The sequence below is a fragment of the Oncorhynchus gorbuscha genome, linkage group LG15, assembly GCF_021184085.1.
Source record: "Oncorhynchus gorbuscha isolate QuinsamMale2020 ecotype Even-year linkage group LG15, OgorEven_v1.0, whole genome shotgun sequence".
NCBI lineage: Eukaryota > Metazoa > Chordata > Actinopteri > Salmoniformes > Salmonidae > Oncorhynchus > Oncorhynchus gorbuscha.
This window is the reverse complement of record NC_060187.1, coordinates 2,698,654-2,719,520: the sequence shown is the minus strand read 5'-3', so window position 1 is coordinate 2,719,520 and position 20,867 is coordinate 2,698,654. Positions and strand designations below refer to the sequence as shown.

Genomic DNA, 20,867 nt, shown 5'->3' with positions numbered 1-20,867 from the left:
CCTGGTGTCCTGACTCTCTGAGGTCATTAAAGATCCCATGGCACTTATCGTAAGGGTAGGGGTGTTAACCCTGGTGTCCTGACTCTCTGAGGTCATTAAAGATCCCATGGCACTTATCGTAAGGGTAGGGGTGTTAACCCTGGTGTCCTGACTCTCTGAGGTCATTAAAGATCCCATGGCACTTTATCGTAAGAGTAGGGGTGTTAACCCTGGTGTCCTGACTCTCTGAGGTCATTAAAGATCCCATGGCACTTTATCGTAAGGGTAGGGGTGTTAACCCTGGTGTCCTGACTCTCTGAGGTCACTAAAGATCCCATGGCACTTATCGTAAGAGTAGGGGTGTTAACCCTGGTGTCCTGACTCTCTGAGGTCATTAAAGATCCCATGGCACTTTATCGTAAGGGTAGGGGTGTTAACCCTGGTGTCCTGACTCTCTGAGGTCACTAAAGATCCCATGGCACTTATCGTAAGAGTAGGGGTGTTAACCACGGTGTCCTGGCTAAATTCCCAATCTAGCCCTCAAACCATCACGGTCACCTAATAATCCCCAGTTTACAATTGGCTCATTCATCCCCCTCCTCTCCCCTGTAGCTATTCCCCAGGTCGTTGCTGCAAATGAGAATGTGTTTTCAGTCAACTTACCTGGTAAAATAACAAATAAATAAAATAAAATAAATAAATGATCATGCTGAAACATGAGGTGATGGAGGTGGATGAATGGCACGACAATGGACCTTAGGATCTCGTCACGGTATCTCTGTGCATTCAAATTGCCTTTGATAAAATGCAATTGTGTTCATTGGCCGTCGCTTATGCCTGCCCATACCATAACCCTACCACCACCATGGGGCTCTCTGTTGACATCAGCAAACCACAAATCGCCATACACGTAGTCTGTGTTTTTGAGGCCAGTTGGACATACTGTCAGATTCTGTAAAAAGATGTTGGATGCGGCTTATGGTAGAGAAATTAACATGACATTCCCTGACAACAGCTCTGGTGGACATTCCGGCAGTCAGCATGTCAATTGTACGCTCCCTCAAAACTTGAGACATCTGTGGCATTGTGTTGTGTGACAAAACGGCACAATTTAGAGTGGCCATTTATAGTCCCCAGCACAAGGTGCACCTGTGTAATAATCAGCTTATTGATATGCCACACCTGTCAGGTGTAGTAGGGATTATCTTGGCAAAGGAGAAATGCTCACTAACAGGGACAAACAAATTTGTGCACACAATTTGAGAGAAATAAGCTTTTTTGTGCGTATGGAAAATGTCTTGGGATCTTTTATTTCAGATCATGAAACATGGGACCAACAGTTTATATTTTTGTTCTGTGTATAATTGAAGTATAACTATAAGAAATCTAATAAATGATATTCGACTCGGGTTGCTCCAGGCATGCATTTGGAAGGTCCTGTGTTGCTCAGTTGGTAGAGCATGACGCTTGCTGTCAAGCTTCATGGTTACAGCTGAGACATTCAATCCACTTCCTGGTTTGAGATCCCTGTTGCCGAAATAGTTTTGTTGTTGTTGCTTAAAAAACAATATAAATCATAGTTTAAATAATGCCCCTTGTGTGTGGATTCGGTATGGTACAGAATAGGATAAGTAATCCCTCTCCCCCCCCCCTTTAAGATTTAGATGCACTATTGTAAAGTGACTGTTCCACTGGATGTCATAAGGTGAATGCACCAATTTGTAAGTCGCTCTGGATAAGAGCGTCTGCTAAATGACTTAAATGTAAATGTAAATGTGAAACGGTATGAACATCCGGATACCGCCCCAACCCAGGATTCAACTTCTGAGTGGCTGTTTGTGGCGCAGCACTTCCTGTCAGGACGCTTCCATTCCTGTGGTCGATGCATCAACTTTAGTCAGATGCTGTGTCAGACAGGAAGTAAGGTTCAGGATGTTGCAAACCCCATCTTTGTCTCTGACCTCATCGTTAAGACAGCATCATACAGTACGACCAAATACAACACAGCGTCACTGAGTTAAGTGCTAGTTAAGTAACCTCCGGAATGGAAACACTGTGTCGTGTCCCCTAATCTTGAAGATGAGAGGTGAAAACCAGGCCCAGAGTGAAGGCAGGGCAGTTAATTACGGCACCACACCTCTGGAAGTGCCTGGCTACTGCCCCGGAGCTCACTATATACCAAGAGACATTAACTAGGTGTGTATCATCTATCCACATACACCCTGGCCTCAACACAAATCCCTATGATGATGATGGTGAGAGAGTGAGAGTGAGAGTGTGTGTGTGTGTGTGTGTGTGTGTGTGTGTGTGTGTGTGTGTGTGTGTGTGTGTGTGTGTGTGTGTGTGTGTGTGTGTGTGTGTGTGTGTGTGTGTGTGTGTGTGTGTGTGTGTGTGTGTGTGTGTGTGTGTGTGTGTGTGTGTGTGTGTGTGTGTGTGTGTGTGTGTGTGTGTGTGTGTCATAATCACAAGCCTCTCTTTAACCCTCTGTGCTCCAGGGAAAAACAGAAGGGTTACTATGCAACAGATGTTTTTAAAGGCACTGCTAAGCCTATTAACAGAAGGGTTACTAGGCAACAGATGTTTTTAAAGGCACTGCTAAGCCTATTAACAGAAGGGTTACTAGGCAACAGATGTTTTTAAAGGCACTGCTAAGCCTATTAACAGAAGGGTTACTAGGCAACAGATGTTTTTAAAGGCACTGCTAAGCCTGTTAACAAAAGGGTTACTAGGCAACAGATGTTTTTAAAGGCACTGCTAAGCCTGTAACAAAAGGGTTACTAGGCAACAGATGTTTTTAAAGGCACTGCTAAACCTGTTAACTGAAGGGTTACTAGGCAACAGATGTTTTTAAAGGGACTGCTACGCCTGTTAACAGAAGGGTTACTAGGCAACAGATGTTTTTAAAGGCACTGCTAAGCCTGTAACAAAAGGGTTACTAGGCAACAGATGTTTTTAAAGGCACTGCTAAACCTGTTAACTGAAGGGTTACTAGGCAACAGATGTTTTTAAAGGGACTGCTACGCCTGTTAACAGAAGGGTTACTAGGCAACAGATGTTTTTAAAGGGACTGCTAAGCCTGTTAACAGAAGGGTTACTAGGCAACAGATGTTTTTAAATGGACTGCTACGCCTGTTAACAGAAGGGTTACTAGGCAACAGATGTTTTTAAAGGCACTGCTACGCCTGTTAATAGAAGGGTTACTAGGCAACAGATGTTAACTTGTACTATTGACATTTGTTTTGAAGGTTATAATCTATAATGTGTTGATTATATTTGGTTATAAGCTCACTATTAATTAATTAAATTAATTCTAGTATATTGTATATTTTAACTTGTCTCTCTGCAGTACTGACCTGTCCTCTGTCTCTCTGCAGTACTGACCTGTCCTCTATCTCTCCAGTACTGACCTGTCCTCTGTCTCTCTCCAGTACTGACCTGTCTTCTGTCTCTCTGCAGTACTGACCTGTCCTCTGTCTCTCTGCAGTACTGACCTGTCCTCTGTCTCTCTGCAGTACTGACCTGTCCTCTGTCTCTCCAGTACTGACCTGTCCTCTGTCTCTGCAGTACTGACCTGTCCTCTGTCTCTCTGCAGTACTGACCTGTCCTCTGTCTCTCTGCAGTACTGACCTGTCCTCTGTCTCTCTGCAGTACTGACCTGTCCTCTGTCTCTCTGCAGTACTGACCTGTCCTCTATCTCTCCAGTACTGACCTGTCCTCTATCTCTCCAGTCCTGACCTGTCCTCTGTCTCTCTCCAGTCCTGACCTGTCCTCTGTCTCTCCAGTACTGACCTGTCCTCTATCTCTCCAGTACTGACCTGTCCTCAGTCTCTCCTGTACTGACCTGTCCTCTGTCTCTCCAGTACTGACCTGTCCTCTGTCTCTCCAGTACTGACCTGTCCTCTGTCTCTCCAGTACTGACCTGTCCTCTGTCTCTCCAGTACTGACCTGTCCTCTGTCTCTCCAGTACTGACCTGTCCTCTATCTCTCCAGTACTGACCTGTCCTCTGTCTCTCCAGTACTGACCTGTCCTCTGTCTCTCCAGTATTGACCTGTCCTCTGTCTCTCCAGTACTCTACAGAACTGAAGAAGCTGTACTGTCAGATCGCCAAGACGTGTCCCATCCAGATCAAGGTGCTGACCAACCCCCCGCAGGGCGCCGTCATCAGAGCCATGCCCGTTTACAAGAAGGCAGAGCACGTCACCGAGGTGGTCAAACGCTGCCCCAACCACGAGCTCAGCCGCGAGTTCAACGACGGTTAGTTAGTTAGTTATGTGTCTCTCTCCTAAATGAACAATAAAACTGGCACACTGTTCTCTCCTTGTTGACTTCAGTGATGGTTAGTGAGTTGATGTATGTCCCCCTCTCCTAAAGCACTACAGAAAAACTATTTATCTTCTATCAATATAAACAGGGAACAGAAATATAAACGTTTCTTAGCCCTCTCAGATGCTTCCTGCACCATGACCTTATTAACTAGTCTTTACCATGTCATTATTAACTAGTCTTTACCATGACCTTATTAACTAGTCTTCACCATGACCTTATTAACTAGTCTTTATCATGACCTTATTAACTAGTCTTTACCATGACCTTATTAACTAGTCTTTACCATGACCTTATTAACTAGTCTTTACCATGACCTTATTAACTAGTCTTTACCATGACCTTATTAACTAGTCTTTACCATGACCTTATTAACTAGTCTTTACCATGTCATTATTAACTAGTCTTTACCATGACCTTATTAACTAGTCTTCACCATGACCTTATTAACTAGTCTTTACCATGACCTTATTAACTAGTCTTTACCATGACCTTATTAACTAGTCTTTACCATGACCTTATTAACTAGTCTTTACCATGACCTTATTAACTAGTCTTTACCATGTTGTTATTAACTAGTCTTTACCATGACCTTATTAACTAGCCTTTACCATGACCTTATTAACTAGTCTTTACCATGACCTTATTAACTAGTCTTTACCATGACCTTATTAACTAGTCTTTACCATGACCTTATTAACTAGTCTTTACCATGACCTTATTAACTAGTCTTTACCATGACCTTATTAACTAGTCTTTACCATGACCTTATTAACTAGTCTTTACCATGTCGTTATTAACTAGCCTTTACCATGTTGTTATTAACTAGCCTTTACCATGACCTTATTAACTAGTCTTTACCATGACCTTATTAACTAGTCTTTACCATGTCATTATTAACTAGTCTTTACCATGACCTTATTAACTAGCCTTTACCATGACCTTATTAACTAGTCTTTACCATGACCTTATTAACTAGCCTTTACCATGACCTTATTAACTAGTCTTTACCATGACCTTATTAACTAGTCTTTACCATGTTGTTATTAACTAGCCTTTACCATGACCTTATTAACTAGCCTTTACCATGACCTTATTAACTAGTCTTTACCATGACCTTATTAACTAGTCTTTACCATGACCTTATTAACTAGTCTTTACCATGACCTTATTAACTAGTCTTTACCATGTCATTATTAACTAGCCTTTACCATGACCTTATTAACTAGTCTTTACCATGACCTTATTAACTAGTCTTTACCATGTCATTAGTAACTAGTCTTTACCATGTTGTTATTAACTAGCCTTTACCATGACCTTATTAACTAGTCTTTACCATGACCTTATTAACTAGTCTTTACCATGTCATTAGTAACTAGTCTTTACCATGTCGTTATTAACTAGCCTTTACCATGACCTTATTAACTAGCCTTTACCATGACATTATTAACTAGTCTTTACCATGTTGTTATTAACTAGTCTTTACCATGACCTTATTAACTAGCCTTTACCATGTCATTATTAACTAGTCTTTACCATTACCTTATTAACTAGCCTTTACCATGACCTTATTAACTAGTCTTTACCATGTTGTTATTAACTAGTCTTTACCATGACCTTATTAACTAGCCTTTACCATGACCTTATTAACTAGTCTTTACCATGACCTTATTAACTAGCCTTTACCATGTTGTTATTAACTAGTCTTTACCATGACCTTATTAACTAGCCTTTACCATGACCTTATTAACTAGTCTTTACCATGACCTTATTAACTAGTCTTTACCATGACCTTATTAACTAGTCTTTACCATGACATTATTAACTAGTCTTTACCATGTCGTTATTAACTAGCCTTTACCATGATGTCATTATTAACTAGTCTTTACCATGACCTTATTAACTAGCCTTTACCATGTCATTATTAACTAGTCTTTACCATTATCTTATTAACTAGTCTTTACCATGACCTTATTAACTAGTCTTTACCATGATGTTATTAACTAGCCTTTACCTCTCAGATGCTTCCTGCACCATGACCTTATTAACTAGTCTTTACCATGTCGTTATTAACTAGCCTTTACCATGACCTTATTAACTAGTCTTTACCATGACCTTATTAACTAGTCTTTACCATGACCTTATTAACTAGTCTTTACCATGACCTTATTAACTAGTCTTTACCATGACCTTATTAACTAGTCTTTACCATGACCTTATTAACTAGTCTTTACCATGACCTGATAAGCATCTGGCATTTTGTGTTGTGTTTTTGTAGGTCAGATAGCCCCTCCCAGTCACCTGATCCGAGTGGAGGGTAACAACCACTCCCAGTATCTGGAGGACTCCATCACGGGCCGTCAGAGTGTCTTGGTCCCGTACGAGCCCCCTCAGGTAAAGTCCCTCTCGTTTTCACCAGGCCACAGCTATAGAGATCCTATTAAATTACCATAGGGGTCAATGTCATAAACTCACAATGGTTCCAGAATGTGATAATGGCAGCCATGTTGGTCAGGGAGAAATCCAACCTCGTCTAATTTCATTGAATGGCAGTAGAGGCATAATCCGGATTTTTTTATATGCAGGAAAATAAAAGTAGATCATGTGATATATCAGAAATTGTGTAATATAATTATAAATACAGTTTATATGGGTTTTATACCAATTTTATATATCCTCTAAAATATATATGTAAATAGACCATAGATGTCGACATTTGTTCTTAACTGACTTGCCTAGTAAAATAAAGGTAAAATAAATTAAATTTTAGTTTTCGTGGAAAGCTGTGATTGCTATTATTTGATACGATATCAGTACGTGTTGCTTTTACAACTTGTTAAAGTCCTATCATCAACTGATGTCAGCCAATGTCTGGCTGGAGACTGACTGCATTGATGAATGCAATGTTGGCATATCGGCAGATAATTTGACAAATCAATGGAATCATCCCTCTAACACTGTCTGGCTAGCTAGCTAACAAACATACATACAGTGCAAGAAAATCTTCAAATTCAATGTTTTACCCAATGACTTACCACTGACTTACCTACCAACCCCCTGGCCAAAATGGCTGCCCTTATTTACCATCATAAGAAGATTCAGGTCCATTTAGGTTTTCTAATTCTTAATTCTTTGGCCACAACTCAAAGCCCTACCTCCTGTCTGTTTCCCTTAAAACAGACTGTGTCAGAGCCCTGTCTCCTCCCTGTGTCAGAGCCCTGTCTCCTCCCTGTGTCAGAGCCCTGTCTCCTCCCTGTGTCAGAGCCCTGTCTCCTCCCTGTGTCAGAGCCCTGTCTCCTCCCTGTTAAAACAGACTGTGTCAGAGCCCTGTCTCCTCCCTGTGAAAAAAGACTGTGTCAGAGCCCTGTCTCCTCCCTGTGTCAGAGCCCTGTCTCCTCCCTGTTAAAACAGACTGTGTCAGAGCCCTGTCTCCTCCCTGTGAAAAAAGACTGTGTCAGAGCCCTGTCTCCTCCCTGTTAAAACAGACTGTGTCAGAGCCCTGTCTCCTCCCTGTTAAAACAGACAGTGTCAGAGCCCTGTCTCCTCCCTGTTAAAACAGACAGTGTCAGAGCCCTGTCTCCTCCCTGTTAAAACAGACAGTGTCAGAGCCCTGTCTCCTCCCTGTGTCAGAGCCCTGTCTCCTCCCTGTGTCAGAGCCCTGTCTCCTCCCTGTGTCAGAGCCCTGTCTCCTCCCTGTGTCAGAGCCCTGTCTCCTCCCTGTGTCAGAGCCCTGTCTCCTCCCTGTGTCAGAGCCCTGTCTCCTCCCTGTTAAAACAGACTGTGTCAGAGCCCTGTCTCCTCCCTGTGTCAGAGCCCTGTCTCCTCCCTGTGTCAGAGCCCTGTCTCCTCCCTGTGTCAGAGCCCTGTCTCCTCCCTGTTAAAACAGACTGTGTCAGAGCCCTGTCTCCTCCCTGTGCAAAAAGACTGTGTCAGAGCCCTGTCTCCTGACTGTCCCCCTTAAAACAGACTGTGTCAGAGCCCTGTCTCCTGACTGTCCCCCTTAAAACAGACTGTGTCAGAGCCCTGTCTCCTCCCTGTTAAAACAGACTGTGTCAGAGCCCTGTCTCCTGACTGTCCCCCTTAAAACAGACTGTGTCAGAGCCCTGTCTCCTCCCCCTTAAAACAGACTGTGTCAGAGCCCTGTCTCCTCCCTGTGTCAGAGCCCTGTCTCCTCCCTGTGTCAGAGCCCTGTCTCCTCCCTGTGTCAGAGCCCTGTCTCCTCCCTGTTAAAACAGACTGTGTCAGAGCCCTGTCTCCTCCCTGTTAAAACAGACTGTGTCAGAGCCCTGTCTCCTCCCTGTTAAAACAGACAGTGTCAGAGCCCTGTCTCCTCCCTGTTAAAACAGACTGTGTCAGAGCCCTGTCTCCTCCCTGTTAAAACAGACTGTGTCAGAGCCCTGTCTCCTCCCTGTTAAAACAGACTGTGTCAGAGCCCTGTCTCCTCCCTGTTAAAACAGACTGTGTCAGAGCCCTGTCTCCTCCCTGTTAAAACAGACTGTGTCAGAGCCCTGTCTCCTCCCTGTTAAAACAGACTGTGTCAGAGCCCTGTCTCCTGACTGTCCCCCTTAAAACAGACTGTGTCAGAGCCCTGTCTCCTCCCTGTTAAAACAGACTGTGTCAGAGCCCTGTCTCCTGACTGTCCCCCTTAAAACAGACTGTGTCAGAGCCCTGTCTCCTCCCTGTTAAAACAGACTGTGTCAGAGCCCTGTCTCATGACTGTCCCCCTTAAAACAGACTGTGTCAGAGCCCTGTCTCCTCCCTGTTAAAACAGACTGTGTCAGAGCCCTGTCTCCCGACTGTCCCCCTTAAAACAGACTGTGTCAGAGCCCTGTCTCCTCCCTGTTAAAACAGACTGTGTCAGAGCCCTGTCTCCTGACTGTCCCCCTTAAAACAGACTGTGTCAGAGCCCTGTCTCCTCCCTGTTAAAACAGACTGTGTCAGAGCCCTGTCTCCTGACTGTCCCCCTTAAAACAGACTGTGTCAGAGCCCTGTCTCCTCCCCCTTAAAACAGACTGTGTCAGAGCCCTGTCTCCTCCCTGTGTCAGAGCCCTGTCTCCTCCCTGTGTCAGAGCCCTGTCTCCTCCCTGTGTCAGAGCCCTGTCTCCTCCCTGTTAAAACAGACTGTGTCAGAGCCCTGTCTCCTCCCTGTTAAAACAGACTGTTTCAGAGTCCTGTCTCCTCCCTGTGTCAGAGCCCTGTCTCCTCCCTGTTAAAACAGACTGTGTCAGAGCCCTGTCTCCTCCCTGTTAAAACAGACTGTTTCAGAGTCCTGTCTCCTCCCTGTTAAAACAGACTGTGTCAGAGCCCTGTCTCCTCCCCCTTAAAACAGACTGTGTCAGAGCCCTGTCTCCTCCCTGTGTCAGAGCCCTGTCTCCTCCCTGTGTCAGAGCCCTGTCTCCTCCCTGTTAAAACAGACTGTGTCAGAGCCCTGTCTCCTCCCTGTTAAAACAGACTGTGTCAGAGCCCTGTCTCCTGACTGTCCCCCTTAAAACAGACTGTGTCAGAGCCCTGTCTCCTCCCTGTTAAAACAGACTGTGTCAGAGCCCTGTCTCCTGACTGTCCCCCTTAAAACAGACTGTGTCAGAGCCCTGTCTCCTCCCCCTTAAAACAGACTGTGTCAGAGCCCTGTCTCCTCCCTGTGTCAGAGCCCTGTCTCCTCCCTGTGTCAGAGCCCTGTCTCCTCCCTGTGTCAGAGCCCTGTCTCCTCCCTGTTAAAACAGACTGTGTCAGAGCCCTGTCTCCTCCCTGTTAAAACAGACTGTTTCAGAGTCCTGTCTCCTCCCTGTGTCAGAGCCCTGTCTCCTCCCTGTTAAAACAGACTGTGTCAGAGCCCTGTCTCCTCCCTGTTAAAACAGACTGTTTCAGAGTCCTGTCTCCTCCCTGTTAAAACAGACTGTGTCAGAGCCCTGTCTCCTCCCCCTTAAAACAGACTGTGTCAGAGCCCTGTCTCCTCCCTGTGTCAGAGCCCTGTCTCCTCCCTGTGTCAGAGCCCTGTCTCCTCCCTGTTAAAACAGACTGTGTCAGAGCCCTGTCTCCTCCCTGTTAAAACAGACTGTTTCAGAGTCCTGTCTCCTCCCTGTTAAAACAGACTGTGTCAGAGCCCTGTCTCCTCCCCCTTAAAACAGACTGTGTCAGAGCCCTGTCTCCTCCCTGTGTCAGAGCCCTGTCTCCTCCCTGTGTCAGAGCCCTGTCTCCTCCCTGTTAAAACAGACTGTGTCAGAGCCCTGTCTCCTGTCTGTTATTATCTCCTCTCTGTGTCAGAGCCCTGTCTCCTGTCTGTTATTATCTCCTCTCTGTGTGTTAATGTCTCCTCTCTGTGTGTTAATGTCTCCTCTCTGTGTGTTAATGTCTCCTCTCTGTCTCCTCTCTGTGTGTTAATGTCTCCTCTCTGTGTGTTAATGTCTCCTCTCTGTGTGTTAATGTCTCCTCTCTGTGTGTTAATGTCTCCTCTCTGTGTGTTAATGTCTCCTCTCTGTGTGTTAATGTCTCCTCTTCCAGGTGGGCACAGAGTTCACCACCATCCTGTATAACTTCATGTGCAACTCCAGCTGTGTGGGAGGCATGAACCGACGCCCCATACTCATCATCGTCACCCTGGAAACCAGAGAGTAAGACATTCATTCCAATACGACTTATATATATATATATATATAGAGAGAGAGAGAGAGAGAGAGAGAGGGGGAGAGAGAGAGAGAGTAGGGGGAGAGGAGAGAGAGAGAGAGAGAGAGAGTAGGGGGGAGAGAGAGAGAGAGAGAGTAGGGGGGTGAGAGAGAGAGAGTAGGGGGGGAGAGAGAGAGGGAGAGTAGGGGGAGAGAGAGAGAGAGGGAGAGAGGGGAGAGAGGGGAGAGAGAGGGGGAGAGAGAGAGAGAGAGTAGGGGGAGAGAGAGAGAGAGTAGGGGGAGAGAGAGAGAGAGAGTAGGCGGGAGAGAGAGAGAGAGTAGGGGGAGAGAGAGGGAGAGTAGGGGGAGAGAGAGAGGGAGAGTAGGGGGAGAGAGAGGGAGAGGGGGGGAGAGAGAGGGAGAGTAGGGGGAGAGAGAGGGAGAGTAGGGGGAGAGAGAGGGAGAGTAGGGGGAGAGAGAGGGAGAGTAGAGGGGGGAGAGAGAGAGGGAGAGTAGGGGGAGAGAGAGGGAGAGTAGGGGGAGAGAGAGGGAGAGTAGGGGGAGAGAGAGGGAGAGTAGGGGGAGAGTAGGGGGAGAGAGAGAGAGGGAGAGTAGGGGGAGAGAGAGGGAGAGTAGGGGAGTAGAGAGAGGGAGAGTAGGGGGGAGAGAGAGAGAGAGAGAGAGAGAGAGAGAGAGAGAGAGGAGAGAGAGAGGGAGAGTAGGGGAGAGAGAGAGGGAGAGTAGGGGGAGAGAGAGGGAGAGTAGGGGGAGAGAGAGGGAGAGAGAGAGGGAGAGTAGGGGGGAGAGAGGGAGAGTAGGGGGAGAGAGAGAGGGGGAGAGAGAGAGAGTAGGGGGAGAGAGAGAGAGTAGGGGGAGAGAGAGAGAGAGTAGGGGGGAGAGAGAGAGTAGGGGGAGAGAGAGAGAGAGTAGTAGGGGGAGAGAGAGAGAGAGTAGGGGGAGAGAGAGAGAGAGTAGGGGGAGAGAGAGAGAGTAGGGGGAGAGAGAGAGAGAGAGAGAGAGAGAGAGAGAGAGAGAGAGAGAGAGAGAGAGAGAGAGAGAGAGAGAGAGAGAGAGAGAGAGAGAGAGAGAGAGAGAGAGAGAGAGAGAGGAGATATATATCTCCCCTCAAGGAGAGAGTCATTCAAGACAACAGAAAGCAGTGTGTCTCATCAGTGTCCCAGATCTGTTTGTGTTGTCCTGCCAACTTCCATGGGCATCGTCATGCCAAACAGATGACTATGCAGCACAAATCAGAGCCATGTAGACTGATCTGGGGCCAGGCTAATGGTCAGAGCCATACAGAATATAGACTGATCTGGGGCCAGGCCCATGGTCAGAACCATGTAGACTGATCTGGGGCCAGGCTAATGGTCTGAGCCATACAGAATATAGACTGATCTGGGGCCAGGCTAATGGTCTGAGCCATGCAGAATATAGACTGATCTGGGGCCAGGCTAATGGTCAGAGCCATACAGAATATAGACTGATCTGGGGCCAGGCTAATGGTCAGAGCCATACAGAATATAGACTGATCTGGGGCCAGGATAATGGTCAGAGCCATACAGAATATAGACTGATCTGGGGCCAGGCCCATGGTCAGAGCCATACAGAATATAGACTGATCTGGGGCCAGGCCCATGGTCAGAGCCATACAGAATATAGACTGATCTGGGGCCAGGCTAATGGTCTGAGCCATGCAGAATATAGACTGATCTGGGGCCAGGCTAATGGTCTGAGCCATGCAGAATATAGACTGATCTGGGGCCAGGATAATGGTCTGAGCCATGCAGAATATAGACTGATCTGGGGCCAGGCTAATGGTCTGAGCCATGCAGAATATAGACTGATCTGGGGCCAGGCTAATGGTCTGAGCCATGCAGAATATAGACTGATCTGGGGCCAGGCTAATGGTCTGAGCCATGCAGAATATAGACTGATCTGGGGCCAGGCTAATGGTCTGAGCCATGCAGAATATAGACTGATCTGGGGCCAGGCTAATGGTCTGAGCCATGCAGAATATAGACTGATCTGGGGCCAGGATAATGGTCTGAGCCATGCAGAATATAGACTGATCTGGGGCCAGGATAATGGTCTGAGCCATGCAGAATATAGACTGATCTGGGGCCAGGATAATGGTCTGAGCCATGCAGAATATAGACTGATCTGGGGCCAGGCTAATGGTCTGAGCCATGCAGAATATAGACTGATCTGGGGCCAGGCTAATGGTCTGAGCCATGCAGAATATAGACTGATCTGGGGCCAGGCTAATGGTCTGAGCCATGCAGAATATAGACTGATCTGGGGCCAGGCTAATGGTCTGAGCCATGCAGAATATAGACTGATCTGGGGCCAGGCTAAGAGGGTGAATGGGGAAGACAAAATATGTAAGTGCCTTTGGACAGGGTGCAGTAGTAGGTGCCAGGCACCCCATTTTGAGTGTTTCAAGAACTGCAATGCTGCTGGGTTTTTCACACTCAACCGTTTTCCCCGTGTGTATCAAGAATGATGCACCACCCAAATGACATCCAGACAACTTGACACAACTGTGGGAAGCATTGGGGTCAACATGGCCCAGCATCCCTGTGGAATAATTTCATGTAGAGTCCGTGACCTGACGAATAGAGGCTGTTCTGAGGGGCAAAAGGGCAATATTATTATGTCTTTATTTAACCTTTATTTAAATAGGGAAGTCAGTTTTAAGAACAAATTCTTACTTACAATGACGACCTACCCCTAAATTGTGCACCGCCCTATGGGACTCCCAATCACGGCCGGTTGTGATACAGCCTGGAATTGAACCAATTAGGACAGTGTTCCTAATGTTTCGTACACTCAGAGTGTAAATACATTTATTCTGTAGTTTTCCACGTGGCTCTGGCTCTAATTTGGGATCTTAGCCCTCCCTATAGATGGTGAATAAATGTTACTGTGTCTCTCCTCCGTCGCAGAGGTCAGGTGCTGGGTCGGCGCTGCTTCGAGGCCAGGATCTGTGCGTGTCCTGGCCGGGACCGCAAGGCGGACGAGGACAGCATCCGCAAGCAGCACGTTACTGATGGAACAAAGAGCAGTGAGGGTATGAAACGCCGTAAGTAGTGCTGGGAGCTGCTGGAGGACTGACTGACTGGCTGTGATCATACTATACTCTCTCTGTTTCTCGCTCGCACACCCCCTGTTCCTGCCCTGTAGTCTCTCTCCTCCTTTGCTGTAGTCTCCCTCCTCCTGTGTTGTAGTCTCTCTCCTCCTTTGCTGTAGTCTCTCTCCTCCTGTGTTGTAGTCTCTCTCCTCCTTTGCTGTAGTCTCTCTCCTCCTGTGTTGTAGTCTCTCTCCTCCTGTGTTGTAGTCTCTCTCCTCCTGTGTTGTAGTCTCTCTCCTCCTGTGTTGTAGTCTCTCTCCTCCTGTGTTGTAGTCTCTCTCCTCCTGTGCTGTAGTCTCCTCCTGTGCTGTAGTCTCCTCCTGTGCTGTAGTCTCCTCCTGTGCTGTAGTCTCTCTCTCCTGTGTTGTAGTCTCTCTCCTCCTGTGCTGTAGTCTCTCTCCTCCTGTCCTGTAGTCTCTCTCCTCCTGCCCTGTGCTGTAGTCGCTCTCCTCCTGTCCTGTAGTCTCTCTCCTCCTGTCCTGTAGTCTCTCTCCTCCTGTCCTGTAGTCTCTCTCCTCCTGCCCTGTGCTGTAGTCGCTCTCCTCCTGTCCTGTAGTCTCTCTCCTGTCCTGTAGTCTCTCTCCTCCTGTCCTGTAGTCGCTCTCCTCCTGTCCTGTGCTGTAGTCGCTCTCCTCCTGTCCTGTAGTCTCTCTCCTCCTGTCCTGTAGTCTCTCTCCTCCTGTCCTGTAGTCGCTCTCCTCCTGTCCTGTAGTCGCTCTCCTCCTGTCCTGTAGTCGCTCTCCTCCTGTCCTGTAGTCGCTCTCCTCCTGTCCTGTAGTCGCTCTCCTCCTGTCCTGTAGTCGCTCTCCTCCTGTCCTGTAGTCTCTCTCCTCCTGTCCTGTAGTCTCTCTCCTCCTGCCCTGTGCTTGTTTTCCATGTTATATTGCTTGCTGATGTAGAGTTCTAACCAATATTATGTCCAACTGGTGTAACCCACCCAGTTAGCTACATGTACTGACCAGGCCTCTGTCTTTGTCTTCCTCTCCTCCATCCTCCTCCTCTCCTCCCTCCTCTGTCCTCCTACTCTCCTACCTCTGTCCTCTCCTCCCTCTGTACCCTCCATCGTCCTCCTCTCCTCTCCTCCCTCCTCTCCTCTCCTCTCCTCTCCTCTCCTCTCCTCTCCTCTCCTCTCCCTCCCTCCCTCCCTCCCTCCTCCTCTCCTCCTCTCCCTCCTCCTCTCCCTCCACCTCTCCTCTCCTGTCCTCTCCTCTCCCCCTCTCTCCTCTCCCCCCTCTCCTCTCCTCCCTCCCCCCCCCCTCTCTCCTCTCCCCTCCCTCCCCCTCCCTCCTCTCCTCCCTCCTCTCCTCTCTCCCTCCTCCCCTCCCTCCTCTCCTCTCCTCTCCCCCCCTCCCTCCTCTCCTCTCCCCCCAACTTCCTCTCCTCCCCCCCCCCCTCTCTCCCTCTCCCCCCAACTTCCTCTCCTCTCCCCCCCTCTCTCCTCTCTCCTCTCCCCCCTCTCTCCCTCCTCCTCTCCCTCCTCCTCTCCTCTCCCCCTCTCTCCTCTCCTCCTCTCCCTCCCTCTCTCCTCTCCTCCTCTCCCTCCTCCTCTCTCCCTCCTCCTCTCCCTCCTCCTCTCCATCATCCTCTCCATCCTCTCCCTCCTCCTCCTCTCCCTCCTCCTCTCCCCCTTTCTTCACCTCTCCAGCCTTCCGCCAGGCCCCCCATGGAATCCAGATGTCCTCCGTCAAGAAGAGAAGATCCACCGATGAGGAAGTGTTTTGTCTGCCTGTGAGTATCCAGTCTGTCCACATCATATAATATCTTTGTCTATGGTCCTCTGTTCCTTTACATGGGTTTTCCCCGGGGAATTGACTGACCCCATGATGATGTTAGTACAGTCTATTCTATAGAAATAGAATTACAACACCAATTAACATAGATCAGTCTTGTTGGATACATGAAGAAAGAAAACATGTGTTTTAAGTCCTGTATTTATTTTTCATTTTTGTTAGGCCCTCATTGTAAATAAGATTTGGTTTTTAACTGACTTGCCTTGTTTTAAATAAAATATTAATTATTTTTTAAATATATTTTTAAATAAAAACAATAATTCGGGGAGTGTTTCAAAATTAGAGTCTGACCTTCAGAATAAAGGTCCTCTGTCCATATTGGCAAAACCAACCCTGATACAGTATATTGTATACAATATATTAATCTTGTGGTATGTTTCAGCTGCTAACCAACCCCTCTCTCTCTCTCCCTCTATAGATTAAAGGCCGTGAAATCTATGAGATTTTAGTAAAAATCAAAGAGTCTCTGGAACTCATGCAGTTTCTGCCTCAGCACACTGTAGAGTCATACAGGCAACAGCAGCAGAACCTTCTGCAGAAACAGTGAGTACTACTCTCTGACAGACAGACAGATACATACTGGAGTCCACTAGCACCTATCAGTGCTGCTCTTCTCTCCTGAACCAAACTGAGGTAAGCTCTATCTCAATTTGATGATTCCTTACATCCTCTCTCCTCAACCACATTGGAGGAGAAGGTCTCCAAGGTCTCTCCTCTTCTTCTTCTCCAATTTTTATTTTGAGAAGGAGACAGGATGCAAGGAATCAAGGGAAGATGAATTGAGAGAGTCCTAGGCCCACGTGGTTCCAGACAGGCCTGCAGCCTGTAAGGCCCACCCTCCTTAGCTTCATCGTGTGGTTCCTTGTTTTTGTCTCTACACTTTTTATGCACGCTTCACACTTGACGTTTTTAACTTAAACTACTTGACTTGTTCTTTGGAGATTGTATATAAATAAATAAAGACAGAGACAGAGACAGAGACAGACAGAGACAGAGACAGAGACAGAGACAGAGACAGAGACAGACAGAGACAGAGACAGAGACAGACAGACAGACAGACAGACAGACAGACAGACAGACAGACAGACAGACAGACAGACAGACAGACAGACAGACAGACAGACAGACAGACAGACAGACAGACAGACAGACCTGTACTGTAGGACGCAAAGAAAGCTGACAGTTGAGATCGTCCATGTGAGGCATTGTTTTGGATGTTTTTGTGGGGGGGGGTGATTCAACACGACATTGGCTGAGCATGATCGCTTGTTTGGTTGCATGTTATTGAAAAGTGATGGTTGTGTTACATTTGGTAACTGGTTAAGATCCCGTCAAGTCTAATGATGCTTGAGTTTTTGGCCCAGTGAACACAACGCAACGATAATCATATCGTCTTGAAAGAGGAGCGTTTTGGCCGAGACAATAGCTGTTGAGATCTGGATCGGATTTTCATCAGAGATGTCTGCTTGCGCACCTCAGAGGGTGAACCTAGTTTCGTGGTTGTACTTGGTTGTACTTACCCTGTAATTAGGTCATATTATGTCCGATAGACAGATGAAACATCTAGAGACTGATGGAAACACCTTTAGGTGCTCTGCCAAGTTTCCACAACAGCCGTTTCCAAATTCCAAAATCAGTCCGAGTCATTGGCTTGAGTTTATTCATACTTTAAAGAAACAAACTATGCCCTCCCTCGGTCCATTCAGCTAAAGCTGGGAAGAGAAAGGCAATTATCTGCTAATTATTGTTTTAAATAACCTGCTGCTTTCATGCACTATGATAATTATTGCTTATGCTACTGTTTCTCATTTAGAAAACGTGCAGACCTTCTCACACAGTGAGATCACGACGAATATAATTTGGTTTTGAAAAAAAAAAAACATTTTTAGTTTTAGTCCGCTTGGGTTCTGTCACACTGCCCTCTGGCGCCCCCCTCCCCATTGTGGCTGGATGTGGCGGTGCAGCAGGTAATGACAGGGAACTGGAGGGAGCTTTAGGTCAGAGCAGGGCCCATTGGTTTTTAACATGCTGCAATATTTCCTCTTGAGGGTTTTCCTTTCGTATCAACAGAACAGTATAATCTAGACCTGGGGTGTCAAACATACAGGTGGGACGAATTCAATATACTTTAAAAGGACTTAAACCAAATAGAAACTGTGTAGTGATGAAAGCCGACCTACATTTACACCGTTCCTTGACGTTGTGCAGCTCTCGAATAGGTCACAGAAATTAAAGCTAGACAAGTCACGGGGTATCGTAAAAAATTGTCCTCTGTCCAAAATCAACAGATAGAGGACTATATGTTTCTCCAAATGTTGCCGCTGAGGAACTATAAAACGTTTTACAGTACGGTCACGACCTCATTGAAGACCGAATATGGTCTGGGGGGGGGGATTAGTTTGACACGCCTGATCTAGACTATGATACTATGATGATACTTTAAACATTTACAATCGCAACCAAATTGTTTGTCAGTATGGAACCTGGGGAAACAGCTGGAGCTATTCTCTGACTAGATATCTGCATGCTGCTTTGTTGTTTCAAATTCATCTCCATGACCTTTCACCTGTATTCTTGCTAACCCTAGAAGGGTTCATTCATGACGGAATAAAACCTCCTGCCGAACCTTCCTGACATGTCCTTTTTCTTTGTTTCCTTTTTCTCTCAAATCAAGAGTCTCCCGATGTTCTAGAGATTCAATCAACTATTGCTGTTCAACAGCCTTAGCCTTCTGGACAATAATATCAACCTACCCTACTCTATACTACACCACCCTATACTACACTACTCTATACTATACTACACCACCCTATACTACCCTACCCTATACTACACCACCCTATACTATACCACTCTATACTATACTACACCACCCTATACTACCCTACCCTATACTACACCACCCTATACTACACCACCCTATACTACACCACCCTATACTACCCTACCCTATACTACACCACCCTATACTATACCACTCTATACTATACTACACCACCCTATACTACCCTACCCTATACTACCCACCCTATACTACCCTACCCTATACTACACCACTCTATACTATACTACACCACCCTATACTACACCACTCTATACTATACTACACCACCCTATACTACCCTACCCTATACTACACCACCCTATACTACCCTACCCTATACTACACCACTCTATACTATACTACACCACCCTATACTACCCTACCCTATACTACACCACCCTATACTACCCTACCCTATACTACACCACTCTATACTATACTACACCACCCTATACTACCCTACCCTACACCACCCTATACTACCCTACCCTATACTACACCACCCTATACTACCCTACCCTATACTACACCACCCTATACTACACCACCCTATACTACCCTACTCTATACTACACCACCCTATACTACACCACCCTATACTACCCTACTCTATACTACACCACCCTATACTACACCACTCTATACTATACTACACCACCCTATACTACACCACCCTATACTACACCACCCTATACTACCCTACCCTATACTACACCACCCTATACTACACCACTCTATACTATACTACACCACCCTATACTACCCTACCCTATACTACACCACCCTATACTACCCTACCCTATACTACACCACCTATACTACACTACCCTATACTACACCACTCTATACTATACTACACCACCCTATACTACCCTACTCTATACTACACCACCCTATACTACACCACTCTATACTATACTACACCACCCTATACTACACCACCCTATACTACACCACCCTATACTACCCTACCCTATACTACACCACCCTATACTACACCACCCTATACTACCCTACCCTATACTACACCACCCTATACTACACCACTCTATACTATACTACACCACCCTATACTACACTACTCTATACTACACCACCCTATACTACCCTATACTACCCTACACTACCCTACCCTATACTACACCACCCTATACTACACTACACTATACTACCCTACTGGTCCTTCTGTAGCTCAGTTGGTAGAGCATGGTGCTTGTAACGCCAGGGTAGTGGGTACCCACCCGGGACCACCCATACCCTAGAATGTATGCACACATAACTGTAAGTCGCTTTGGATAAAAGCGTCTCCTAAATGGCATATATTATTATTATTATATATTACTCTATACTACACCACCCTATACTACACTACCCTATACTACACCACCCTATACTACCCTACTCTATACTACACCACCCTATACTACACCACACTATACTACCCTACACTATACTACCCTACACTATACTACCCTACTCTATACTACACCACCCTATACTACACTACCCTATACTACACCACCCTATACTACACTACCCTATACTACACCACCCTATACTACCCTACCCTATACTACACCACCCTATACTACACCACCCTATACTACACCACCCTATACTACACCACCCTATACTACACTATACTACCCTATACTACACCACCCTATACTACACTACCCTATACTACACTACACCACCCTATACTACACCACCCTATACTACACTACACCACCCTATACTACACTACCCTATACTACACCACCCTATACTACACTACCTATACTACACCACCCTATACTACACCATCCTATACTACACTACACTATACTACACCACCGTATACTATACCACCCTATACTACCCTATACTACCCTACACTACCCTATACTACACCACCCTATACTACACCACCCTATACTACACCACCCTATACTACACCACCCTATACTACACTACCCTATACTACACTACCCTATACTATGCTACCCTATACTATGCTACCCTATACCTCACTACCCTATACTATACTACCCTATACTATGCTACCCTATACTATACTACCCTATACTACCCTATACTACACTACCCTATACTATGATACCCTATACTACACTACCCTATACTATGCTACCCTATACCTCACTACCCTATACTACACTACACTATACTACCCTATACCTCACTACCCTATACTATACTACCCTATACTATGCTACCC

General features: G+C 46.3%; 1 protein-coding gene across 4 annotated transcripts in view; it reads left to right on the top strand.

Moving 5' to 3' along the window:
- LOC123996626 (tumor protein 63-like) overlaps nt 1–20,867 on the top strand; it is a 97,784-nt gene that overhangs the window by 60,728 nt on the left and 16,189 nt on the right. For 2 of the 4 annotated variants that reach the window (XM_046300146.1, XM_046300144.1), the window contains exons 3-8: nt 4,048–4,234; nt 6,582–6,697; nt 10,802–10,911; nt 13,851–13,975; nt 15,681–15,763; nt 16,244–16,368. In XM_046300146.1, the coding sequence (XP_046156102.1) occupies nt 4,048–4,234; nt 6,582–6,697; nt 10,802–10,911; nt 13,851–13,975; nt 15,681–15,763; nt 16,244–16,368 (746 nt within the window). Of the gene's footprint in view, nt 1–4,047; nt 4,235–6,581; nt 6,698–10,801; nt 10,912–13,850; nt 13,988–15,680; nt 15,764–16,243; nt 16,369–20,867 lie in introns of all 4 variants that reach the window. The other 2 variants (XM_046300145.1, XM_046300143.1) reach the window with 1 other exon arrangement.